The sequence below is a fragment of the Thamnophis elegans genome, chromosome 6 (genome assembly GCF_009769535.1).
Source record: "Thamnophis elegans isolate rThaEle1 chromosome 6, rThaEle1.pri, whole genome shotgun sequence".
NCBI lineage: Eukaryota > Metazoa > Chordata > Lepidosauria > Squamata > Colubridae > Thamnophis > Thamnophis elegans.
The window spans coordinates 33,190,520-33,203,730 of NC_045546.1; the positions used below are offsets into that span (position 1 = coordinate 33,190,520).

A 13,211-nucleotide genomic window follows, 5' to 3' on the forward strand; every position below is an offset into this window, starting at 1 on the left:
TAAGAAGGTTTTGCAAGACTCAAGCATAACTTGAGTAGAAGCCTCTAAAACCACTAGAGGAATGAAGAAATGTAAAGCAATGCGGGTTCTTTGCTTTTAGAAGCAAGGACTTCATTTTGCTTTGAGGAATAGATTTAAATTGTGCAGGTTCACAGATTCATTAGTTTGAGAAAAGAGGAACGGAACACTCTCCATCATTTTTAATAATAGGCAGCCCATTCAAAGTATGTGTTGTCTGTAATGTAATTGGATGTTCTCAACCTGGAACTGCTTGCATAGTTCTCATAGATTCAAAAAACAGATTATGCAGAGATCAGAATCATGCAGAGAATCTACATAAATATAGCTGGATCTTCATTGCAGTTATTCAACATCTCTTAAGTCATCAACTTAAGTTTTATGTGGGTGCAATAAAGCAACTAAAAAGCCCATATTTTTATTTTCCTATTTCATCCCAGTGCATTTTATAGCGTGCTGTACTTTGAATGCTACACTGGCACAATGGCTATATCTTTTACCTTGTAGATAGAAAGTTTTCTGGTTGGAAACCTGGTAGAAATTTTTGTTTTGATGAATATCTTTGTAAATGTAAATTTAGATTTGAGGTGACAGATAGTTATTCCTGTTTAAAGTGTCAATGATTGTGTCCAAGCACAAAGAAAATGAATACCTTCAAATTAAAATGAATCTACTTTTGTATTTGATACAGAGGAAATCCCAACCAACAATTCACAGCTCGGTAAGCAATACATTTCCCGTAATTTTAAAAGAAATATTTGAATTTTATCCTAGTCAAATACTTTGTATTTACTGTAGGCTGACATAGTGCAACATTTTCTCCTAATTTAAATGACATAAAATGTGAAACATCCAAATTAAATTTTTCTGGATAGCTTTTAAAAGCTTATTAGATCCCATCTTTTAGAAAAGCATATCACATTTAAAAAGACAATCATAGTTATCTTGATATTACAGTGATCAGACATTATATCATGATCAGATATATCTCTGATTTCATTCCATGGGAAATGGTGAGAAAAAAAATGATGTGAAAATGTGGATATGCTCAAATATTAAGAAAGAAGGCACTGAGATGAAATCAATAAAGCAGAGCCACTTTTTCACTGACTTACCTCCAGAAACTTTTAAAAACTCTATTACACTGAAAACTGAGGAAAGGAATAAAGTCTGCCAATTCTAGAGAGGCAATGAGATTAATGACTTCTTTGAGAACACACTTTGAGGACGCAGTTCCTTTGGGCCTAGAATTCATGGTATAGTGCTGTTGAAACAGGCACCTTTGGTTTGGGGATAGGTTTATTTTGTGATCAACAAAACAACATGCATTTTATTTTGATTCAGACTCTTTTCTTCTGAAATCTCTATAACTGTTCCTGCATAGGGTTAATATTGAGAAGTCAAATATATGTATCTGGATTGTTCTCAGGCCTTGCAAAATATTTTAACTTTCTGCTCTATTCCTTTCCTTTGTAGGAAGTCCAAATGGATTTTCTTTCCAGCTGAATTCAGTCACCAGTGCATTGATTTCAGGAATAGTAATTCTAGGAATTATCAGCACCATTTCTTGTGTATTATCCCTTCTCCTTTTCTACAGAAAGGGGCACAGTAGTAACCTTATTTTGAGTGGTGTAAGAAATCCAGTTTTCAATTAGAAGGAACAAATCATTTGAACATTCTCCAATTGCCATAAAATGTATTTGCCTTAAAGTGTCACCAAGGAATCACTTCATTGTTATCAGATTCCTGTTATTTCTAGTAGTGCTATGCTATTATATAGATAATAAGTAATAGAATTAGCACTGTAGTTGTTTTCTGTCATTGATGTACTTTGTATGTGAAAGAATAGGTATTTTGATGTTTTGCCAGCGGGATAACTGATAATAAAAACTGAATCATAAAGGTTAAATAAAGCAAATCCTTGTCTAAATCTATACATCTATATAAACCAGCATGCTATGAAACTCAAAGGATAGGTAAATTATCCTTAAAGGATAAGGATAGTTAAATTATCCTTTTCAGAAAAGATAATTTTTGTACTTACTTTCTACAGGGTTAAAACTTTTTATGCATATCTCTAGAGGCGTATATTTTTGGTTTTTATATAATTATAGACATACAATTTTGAATTCATATCAGGCAACACAAAACACTTCAGAACAACCAAAATAAAAAAGTGATTATGTTTATAATAGCTTGGGAAATAAGATTGAATGTTGTAATGAGATCTTTTGCTTTGTTTCAGCATAGCGTCTATTATAGAACAATGGATATTTTGATTGTACTTTGCCTAAACTAAATAATTTATATTGCAAATTCAAAACTCAATAATATGGATTGAGACTCTTCATTGTTTTGAATATGTGCAGGCAGGACAGGGCATCGACATCCTTCTCTTATTCTTTTTTCCCCTTTAGAATTGTTTGAAAATTGTTTCCCTATTTTTAAAACTGGTTTCTTCTGTTCTGTTTTACTGTAATCACCTATATACAATTAAACCAAATAATCAACTGCAGGAAACCAGTAGAAATAGTGTATTCCCATCCCTCTCCCCATCCCCTCTCCCTCTCCCCATCCTCTCCTTTCCTGTTAATGGAACCTGTCATACAGTAGGTTAATGAAGCATGGAGGTTCTTTATTTTTCCATTCATGGAAATTGCTATTATCATTTATTCCACTCAAAATTAATTAATTCTTGAGGGATTTTTCTGGAGATGTTTCAAAAGCAGGATAATGTGAAACATAAAATAGCCAAGAGAATGCTTTTGAACAAGAAAATGATATTTCACTTCTTATTTGATGAACATTACTTAGTTGCATGTTCTCTTGCTCTCTTCTACATCCTATCTCTAGGATGGTGAAATAGATTTTCACTTAGGCTCAATATTTTCTTGATTATTAATGGAACAATCTACCAAAGGCTGTCCAAACTTACTACTACTTAAGGAAGGAAAGCAAAGGGCCTGTAAGATTTATGATTCTCATTTTTATTAACAGTAAGGTAATTTAAACTTTTGTACACAGGATGTATTCTTGGTTAGATATGAAACTTTGGGTTACAACTCATCAAATTGTAGAGCTTATTGCTCTACAAAACCTTTAATGTGTTTTCAAAATGTGAAGGAATGGCTTGCATATATTTATAAAGGAAACATTTGGATAAGCCTCCACATGTTCAGCAAATTAAGCTTAAAGAAAGTTGCCTGCACACTGCATTAATGGAGTGGCCGGCTTTAACTTAGCTCCCTACGTTAATATACTAAGATTATAGAAAAATTGAAGTTTAGTGACCTTTCACATAAATACTTGTTATAGAACTAATTTATAATCCTATAATCCTATAGAATTTAATTTATAATCCTGATATCATCATTAAATTGACTGACAGAATCTTTATTTACCTTTAACATTATAGCTGAAACAAAATTGAGGTACTGGATGTTATCATCCAGTTCTACTTTGCATCTTTGATTTAAAAAAATCAGTAGTAAATGTAGATCATATCAATCAAAACAGAATTGGAAGGTGTTCTGTTTCTATTTCCTGGATCAGTGGTAAATATCAGTGGAATGTAACTAAATTGGTATCCCTTCCCATTCATGGGCAACTGATGCTAGCAACAACAAACTATCGCCCATTTAAAATCCCCACAATGCTGTTGAAAATCTAGCAAAACATTACTGCAGTTTGCTGTATTGTGAGTATTTCTGCATGGTGGCTTGTAGTGTAGCAGTAGTAGCACACTGTAGTCTCAGTGCTGTTGGACTCTGACATGCTACCTATTATCAGTTTCTGTTTCTAACACCAATCCTAGAAATTGAAGTCTAGAGGTTATTTCTGAATTATGATCTGAAATATGTGATTTTAATTGCTCAACCTATAGCAGTGTTTTTCAAAGTTGGCAACTTAAAGATATGTCAACTTCAACTTGGCATGCTGTCTGGAAAATTCTAGAAGTAGAAATATCTTTAAGTTGCTAAGTTTTGGAAAACACTGTTCTAAACTATCTGAAGTGGATTGTGTCTCATGAGTAAATTAATTCTTTCACAATCTATCTTTCATGTAAAAAATATGCTTTTTACTATGAGTAAAGCACTAACTGAAGAAAAAGAATGTGAAAACAACAGGCCAAAGCCAAATATCATTACTATTTTAACTTTACATCTAAAACTACTCTGATACACTTTAGGCATGTCTTTCTGAACCTGTTTTCAAAATTTTCAAATGTCTTAGGACTACAATTTTAAGAATTCTCAACCAATTAAAGATAGAGTCTCAAAACCTCTGGGGTTTTGATGCTTTATTAGCCAATGGCTTAGTTTTTATTATCAGGCATCAAAGAATGGAAATTTAGAGATAGTTTGTACTGTAAACCAAAATATGTGACAGTGTATGCCAGTCATAGGCTACATAATGCAGAATGCATCTTAGCATATAGGATGTAATTTGAATGTCAATTTTATGCTAACAACTTGGAGCTGTGCTCAACATCACAATGGGCAAACTATATAACTGTACTGTACATACTGCTCTAAACAACGTTGTGTGTGGGTGTCTGAATGTACAGAAAATGTCAGGGTTATCTGCATATGATATTAAAAAAACCTGTCATGTCTCTTAATTCTGAGTTCCAAATACCCATCCAATACCTACCTGCTAAACTGTATTTTTTTTACATGAAACTTGTGCATGGTTTTCTCCAATCTTAATACCTCAGAAACATGTACTTGCAATTCAGGGTATAGATCTGATCACATGTAAAATATGATTAATAAAGTCATTTGGAAAATAATATCAGAAAATGCTGGTGCGTTGTCTTTGTTCAACAGCCATAGGCAAATATCTTCCAGTTTGGTGATCACATGACACTCCAGCAATGTACAGACTGTAACTGTAACTATTATCTTAAGATTTGAAGAGTATAAATGAGGATTTTTGTATATTTGTTGATTGACTGTGTACCATCAAGTTGGCATTGACTCTTAGCAATCATAAAGACAGATTTTCTGTCTGACAGCCTATTGCTAACCCAGTCCTTCAGGCCTTCCAATGGCACAGCCATTTTGCTGTTGGTTATCCTTTTCTTCTTTTTCTTTATACTTTTCCCAGAATTAAATCTTTTCCAAAGAGCTAGGTCTTCACATATATGTTTTTTCTCATTTAATGCCCACTCATAATGTAACTGTTCAAAGTTACAATGCACTAAAAAACCTACTTATGATGGATACCTGAGGGGGTCACAATGTCTCTGTAGTCATGTATTTGCAATTCATGCACTTGGCAGCTGATCAGTTATGATGTCACAGTGGTACTTTCAATCATATAACTGCCATTTGTGAAGTTCAATGTGGTTTCCAACAAGCCAAGTCAATATGACCTGGCAGAAGGTAGAAATGGCAATCATGCTACTGTGGGACATTACAATTGCATGGGATTTATTTAACAATGTGAACTTGGACTTCAGGAACTGCTGTTGTAAGTTGCTGTGGTCATGTGACACTAGGTATTACAACATCATTGTTTAACAGCAGAATTTCAGAACCCAATAATTTTCTCCTAAGTAGGAACTTTTGAGCTTGGTCATTTGTGCTTTGAGTGAGAATACTGGGTTGGTTTATTCAGTGGAGTTATATGTTTGTTTTCTTGTCTGTTTTGTATATTTAGTCACAATTGTAATTTCTACATCATAAGTCTTGTAATCATTTAATATGTGGAAGAGATCAATTATGTGGCACAGGGTACTAAATTTTAAAATTCTGTAATCTTTAAATGACAATTCTGCTTTTTCAATCTTGAAAGATTTGGGTCTAAATTTATCATATGATACAAATCTTGCATTTTGAATAGGAGTCAAGTAATATGATTTGTCTTTAAGTCAAGAGTAAATAACATTTTTGGCCTGAGTACTTAACTTTGAAGGTAATTAAAGGAGTAAGGGTACAAAATAATACACACAAAAAGGACTGATGCTGAAACAAAAACTAAAATGATTTAATCTAATTTAAAGTGAATTGAATTTCAGATGTCTGTGCTTGTATACTAAATAGGGACAGGCTTTTTTAATACTTAGATAAGACCAACAGGTGATCCCAGAACTGTAGACTTGACAGTAAGTAAGTAAGTAAGTAAGTAAGTAAGTAAGTAAGTAAGTAAATGAATGAATACCTTGGAAGTATGGAGTGGTACATTGCTTCCCAACTGTGCCTTAAAACTGCATGAAGTCACCAGAGTTAAGCAGAAGTCAATGACATCTTTATATATATATTCTCAGCATTTTTGTGGTAGAAATTGAGCAGGGTTGGCCCTGATTAGTATTTGAATGAGGAAATTACCCTGAAATTATAGGCTGTTGATTATTCAAGGAAACATCAAAGGCTATTTCAGACGGGCAAACTTTTTCTATGAGACAGTAAAGAATACTGCATGGGAAGAATAACAAGGAATTCATCTCACTTTGAAAGAAGCAATGGAAACCACTTCCATATTTTTGCCGAGAAAACTATGTGGATTTATCATTAGGTCAAAAAGAGATGAGTTTGATGTGCATTTTTAAAAATGAAAATAAACAATAAAATAAATATGGTTACACTCCATCCATCAGTTCATCCTTTTTTTGTCTTATTAAAATTATAATTTCCTGAGAGTCACACTCCTCTTCAAATGTCTAGACTCTAGCTGGTCATTATGCATTTTCATCATCACTCTGATTAATTCAAATGAATTTTCCATATTTTCCATATTTTCCATACGTTTAGTGTACAATTCACTTGTTTACAAGTCCAAAGTCATCATAACAAAAATGGGACACTGAGTTGGGATTTTAATATTGTACAACAAGAAATTTGAAATTAAGAAAGTATATTTTTGTATACAATCATAAAATTCTGAAGGATACACTGAACAGAAAAATAAAGAGTATTAGACTTACATGACAAAAAGAATAAGTATCGACTCAAAGAACTAGACCTTTATATATCTTTACAGAGATAAAAGATTCTTAAACAGATAATCCCTTTTGCTTTTCAATTTACGTGGAGCTTCCCGCAGCTTCGTTAAGATTCCAGCCATGTATCAGGAGCAGTTTGAGGACATGGTGCACCCGGTTTCTTTGTCAGCATAGGAATTCCTCTGAGTTTTAAAAGCTTCCACCCACCCACACAATTAAATATTAAGGCTAGTACTTGTAATTAGTTTAATTATGTATTATTTTGAGTCTACGTTTCTTGCCAGGCAAAAGGATCAAACACTGGTGGACATTCAGGCCTTTCCAATAAACATCTAGAAGAAAAATATGATGTATATATAATTGGCTCATATTTTTGATGGTTGACATGTCCCTGGGTCATAGATCTCTTTTGCAACATTTTGACAAGCAAAGACAATGCGGAATCCACATTCACTTAACAACCTTCTTTAATAACTGCAGTGATTTGCTTAACAATTGTGGCAAGAAAAGTCATAAAATAGGGGCAAAAGTCACAGCAAATGTATCATTTAGCAACAGAAATGCTGGGCTCGATTGTAGTCATATGGCGAGGACTACCTGTAACTGAAACTGAGTAATTTTGGGATCATGATGCTGTTTCTAGATTAAAAATTGACTTCTTAAAATCAAGAAATCTGTTTCATATCTAAGTTATTTCTCTGCATTGTAAACAGTTTGAGTGACTGAGAAGGTATGACAAGATACAATTTCAAACTTCCTTCCTTGGTATCACAACTTGCTTTCATTCATTCTGCTGTTGAGCCAGTGTGCTCTAACATGCAATTAATGGACACTTAAAAAAAAAGTATGTAAGGAGAATTTTTTTTAAGTCAATGTCTTATAATAGGAATTATGTTAGGAATTATTATATTTCTCAAGTGCAGCAGGGCTGTTTCTTGGTCCTTCCAGATGGACAGATGATTCTGACAGATTAGGGGAAGTAATAACAGATTTATATTGTTAAGTGGCAAACCGAGAATGTAATATATAATATCATTAAAGAAATAAATCTTTGTAATTTATATAGAGCTGCTCTTGGTTTCTTAATAACAGTACCATTTTGTTCTTGTAGCAGCACGTTTTCAAATCATTATAAATCTACATGCAGGAATGCTTTGTCGACACTACTGTAAGCATAAAAGTAGTAAATTTACCAAGCCACCATATTACAGGAATCGTTAAAGTTAGAATATTGAATGTCACCATATCAGCAGCGTGGAAGTATGTTCACAAGCTGCTTCAAATTAGCATAACTAATTTGTATTGTATTGAACTGTTTATGACAGCTCTGATTACACTTGTGCTTGACACAATATTACTTTTGGCAGTTGTCACGCTTAACATTCAGCTTTAGGAAAGAAACATAACAACTTTAGAAACCAACATTAAAAATACAAAACAAGTGCCAGGAACTTTTATACAGTTTGTTCTCAACTTACAACAGTTCATTTAGCGACCGTTCAAAGTTACAATGACATAAAAAATGACATGACAGTTTTTCACACTTATGTGGATCACCTGATCAATTTTTAGATGCTTGGCAACTGACTCATATTTTATGATGGTTGTAATGTCCCAGAGTCGTATGATAATCTTTTGTGGCCTTCTGACAGGCAAAGTCAACAGGGAAGCCAAATTCACTTAACAATCTTGTTACTACCTCTATGTCAGCCTCTGCTTTGCTGTTGCTTCGGCTGCCATGAAACAGGGAGGGAGGGCATGGTATTTGGGAGGGGTTACTCATTGTGCTGGAGGAAGGTTCTGGAGTTCAGCTGCTGGTCGGACTACGCATGCGTGGGAGATTCCCGCCTGGACTAACGGCACTGACATTCCATCTTCGTGATGCCTTTTGAAGTTATCTCACACCTGACACTTGAGAGAATTATGATTGGACTGTAACTGTGATGCCAAGGGGAGGGGAATGGGCTATTCTATATATCAATCGCTTTCGCGCCTAAATATTCAGATTTCGCTTCGCTATGCCTTTAATCATTTATAATTAGTAAAAGTACACTTGATTTCCACACATGGAGTCTTGTGGTCTTTCTTTCCTAATTATCTAATGGAGAAGTGCTGACACTCTACCTGTATCTCTATCTCTATCTGTATCTCTACCTCTACCTCTATCTATATATCTATTCTATCTATATATCTATTTTTAACCTGAAAATTATAGCCTGCATAACATTTCTAAAATCATTGTTCATTCCTCTACCTTTTTGTCTTCCTGTTATTTCCATAATTGCTTCCGTTCTATTTAATACTGTATTTTATATAAAAAAATTCAAACAAAAACCAATAAACACCTAAATCCATGAACAAATGGAACTTTGAAGAACATAATCAATAAAATAAAATAATAAAACTGAAGAAAAGTCCATAACTTCTTAGTCAAGTCTTTCATCTGTCCTTTGAAATTCATGCTAGTCCTCAACTTATGACCACAATTGGGACCAGAATTTCCATCGGTTAAGTGATCATGATCAACACTTATGACCTTTAATTATGGCTGTTAAGTTATTGTTGATATGTGAATCATATGGTCATTAAGCAAAACTGGCTTTCCCAATTGGCCATACTTGGCCATACTTTTCAGAAGCCAGCTGGGAAGGTCATAAATTTTTAATCACATGATCGTAGGATACTATGACCATTCTAAATACATGCTGATTACCAAATGTCTAACTCAGGGTTACACAATCACAGGGAGGCTGCGACAGTTGTAAGTGTGAGAACTAGTTGTTAAGTCATTTTTAAAGCACTAATGTAACTTCAAATAATTGTTAAACAAATGGTTGCAAGTTGAGGACCACCTATGTTAGAGATTGTATTCTTCAAAAAATAGTGGCCAAAACAAATACTTATTTTCATTTAAATACAATACAGTTAATGTATTTAATTTTTCTTCTTCTGTCATGTTAAAAATGGCATTGATAATAATTTTGGAGCACTTTGGGGCTACAACATTCAGGACATGAAGAGAACTAGGTCCTGGGATGATTAATTGCATTTTAATGGGAAGATAAATTATATAAGCCTTATTACGCATTCTAAACTTGTAAGACAAAGCATGTGTATTTCAAAGAGAATTTCATAACAGTGAAAATAACAGGTTGAGTTAGAACTGGAGAGATCAAGACTGAATATCCAGTTATTAAATTTCCTGAATAGATCTGGACCAGTTGCCATTTCTTGTATACTTCATAGATTACTTAGAATAGAAGAGGGGAGAATTGGATGTTCTGTTTTGAGGCCTTTGATAGAAGATAATATTATACAAACAAATAAATAATGCAAGGTAGACAGTGTGAACTTAGCATTTTTACGTTTAGAGTGATCTTCATTAAGGCTCATTATCAGTATACACATCATGTTTTATTCATTCATATGCATGCATTTTTAAAATGGGAGAACCATTCTTCAAAAGCAAGTTTTCTCAGATGGCTTACAATTAAGCATTAAAATCACAGATAAAAATAATTAAAATTCACTATAATTTAACTTTAATTAAAATGTATAAGCAAATAAATAAGACTAGCAGCAGATTATTAAGAAAAGTAGTGCTGTAAATTCATACACTAGGAAAGAATATCATATCTTTTGTATCTTTCTTTAAATTATTATAAGCTGTATACCTTGTATATACATTGTATATACACATACATGTGCGTTTATGTGTGTAATCTCTTCTCACCCCAATAGGTCCTATCTCAGGTCCACTATCAAAGGCCTGGGAATTTGAAAACCCTGCACTGTAATTTAGTTGTAACATCATATTCCAGCGATGTATTGGAACTACTCTCCTAGCTTAGACATCACAATCCTGAGTGCTCCTATTTCACTGGGACCACTTTGGCTTTTACTTTATGCAAGCTTTCTAATTCATTCTTTGGGGCCTTCTACATTTTCTCATACTCCTTCTTCCTGATATTGTTGTCACTTGATACAACTATATCTATCACAGTGGTGGGTTTCAAAAATTTTTAGAAACTCTTCTGTAGGTGTGGCCTGCTTTGTGGGAATGGCTTGCCAGCCATATGGGTGGGAGTGGCTTGCTGGCCATGTGACTGGGTGGGAGTGGCTTACCAGCCATGTGACTGGGTGGGCGTGGCCAACTTGTAAAATATGGTTAAACTCACTTAACAACGCTCTTGCTTAACAACCAAAATGTTGGCTCAGAAACTCTGGCATTTGAAGCACACAAGTCTTAAAGCTGTCAAGTTACAAGACCCTTGCTCCCCTAACCCTTTAGAAAAAAAACCCAGAGGTGTTCAAACTTGACAGCTTTAAGACTTGTGGACTTCAACTCCCAGAATTCCTTGTCCAGTCATGTTGGCTCAGGAACTCTGGCATTGAAGTGTGCAATTCTTAAAGCTGTCAAATTACAAGAGCCTTGCACCCCTAATCCTTTAGAAACAAAACCCTAGGGGTGTTCAAACTTGGGGACTTCAACTCCCAGAATTCCTCCTCTCGCTCGTCATCTTGATAATGTGCGGATGGGCGGGGGGAGGGAGCTGGAACCAGTTATAAACGGCACTGTAGATTTGTGGAACCTCTTCTATAGAAGAGGTTAGAACTGGCAGGAACCCACCCTTGATCTATCACCACTGCTACCTTCTGGTCCTTATCTATTACTATGATATCTAGTTGATTGACTAGTACCTGAATGGATCTAGAAATCTTACCCTGTTATTCACCAGGAACCTCTGTGGAATTTCCCATTTGAACTTGGGAACACCTATCATCCATCCACAGTGCAGATGCTGTTATACACAAGGCCAGCTATTTGGTTGTGCTGCTCAGTGTATGTTGTTCCTGCATGCAATCTTAAACCCTGCCACTATGTATTGGATAGTTTCTGGGGCACCTTTGCATAATCTGCACCTTGGGTTCTATCTAGTAGACCCCTAATTCTATGGATCTAGTGCTTAGTGCCTGTCCTCTATGCTGCTCTGTGCTGTGTGCTTCAATGTTGGCTTACAGTGAGGTTTATGATATCTTTTTCTTGACATGGTATACTTGGAAAGAATGATTGTTTGTTTTTGCTAAAAATATGGAAACTGTATACAATGCTTTTTGTGAAATCAGTGTTTCGCTGATTGGGAACATAAATTATTATGCATTCTAATACTTAGATAATATTGGCTTGTTGGCAAAGATCCTAAATCATCTGAAGGGAATGTTAAATAGATTATATGATGCATTAATGAGCAAAGATCTGTAAAAATCTGCATTAAAGACTAAATTATGTTTTTAGGAAAATAGAGTTATAGAAAAATGTTGAAAAATCAGACTAAGTTGATTATTTAATTTTTATATCCAGAATGGTTACCAAAGATGAAGTAATAGAGGCAATAATTCTGTGATGTGCAACTAATAGTGAAAGGAAGTGGACAGAATATGAACATAATTGATTCCTGCTTCTACAGCTGTAGACTTTATACGCTGACCAAGTGCCATTAACTTTAACATATTGTTAAGTGGAACATTTCCAAGGAAGGACAGTCAAGATGTATTTTAAAAGAGTACAGTTTTTTTTAACATGAAAGGATTGAAAAAAGGGAGGTGAAAGGCCAGTTTAACTGAAAAATGATTGAAAACCATAAAAATAAAGTAAAAATATAGCTCTAACATTTAATTCTGATCAAGAAAAGTTTCATCAAATTCAAGAGGCTGATATGAATAGTATGCAGTGATAGAGAAATAATAGAGAAGGTGTAATAGATCAAAGGTTCACTTCAAGAAAGGGAAGTCTTGTCAAGATGAGTATAACCAAGCAATACAGACATGGAGTATGTATATAAATAAGCAGATAATAAAAGAAGTATTAAAGAGATTTTGCTGCAGAAAATAATTAAAAAATAAATGGACTTTCTTTGGAGGCTCTAGCAGTGGAGCACAGCTATCATACACAGTTGACTGAAGATCAGTACACTTCTATGTGGGATGGTTGTCTTCTTCCACCAAACATACAGCTTTGGGAGAGATACACATGGAATGGTAAGGGAGGAAGGGGTCATGCATCTAACCAGCCTGATCAACCATATCAACCCTGTCGATCAATGAGATGACAATATCTCAGCCACATTGCCACCATATCTAAATGTATATCTAAATCTGTCTAAAGTCAAAGCCAACATTGACCAAGGCAAGAATTGGTTTGCTGTCTATGGAGATTCTCAGTTACCCAGGTCATGGTTGTTCCAAA

The 13,211-nt window shown here is 34.4% G+C and overlaps 1 protein-coding gene across 1 annotated transcript in view; it reads left to right on the plus strand.

Moving 5' to 3' along the window:
- LOC116509865 (zona pellucida-like domain-containing protein 1) overlaps nucleotides 1-1,673 on the plus strand; it is a 37,640-nt gene extending 35,967 nt beyond the window's left edge. Inside the window, exons 9-10 of the mRNA XM_032219149.1 lie at nucleotides 710-739; nucleotides 1,495-1,673. Of these exons, the coding sequence (XP_032075040.1) occupies nucleotides 710-739; nucleotides 1,495-1,673 (209 nt within the window). The remainder of the gene's footprint in view (nucleotides 1-709; nucleotides 740-1,494) is intronic.
- The last annotated feature ends 11,538 nt before the right edge of the window (nucleotides 1,674-13,211 follow it).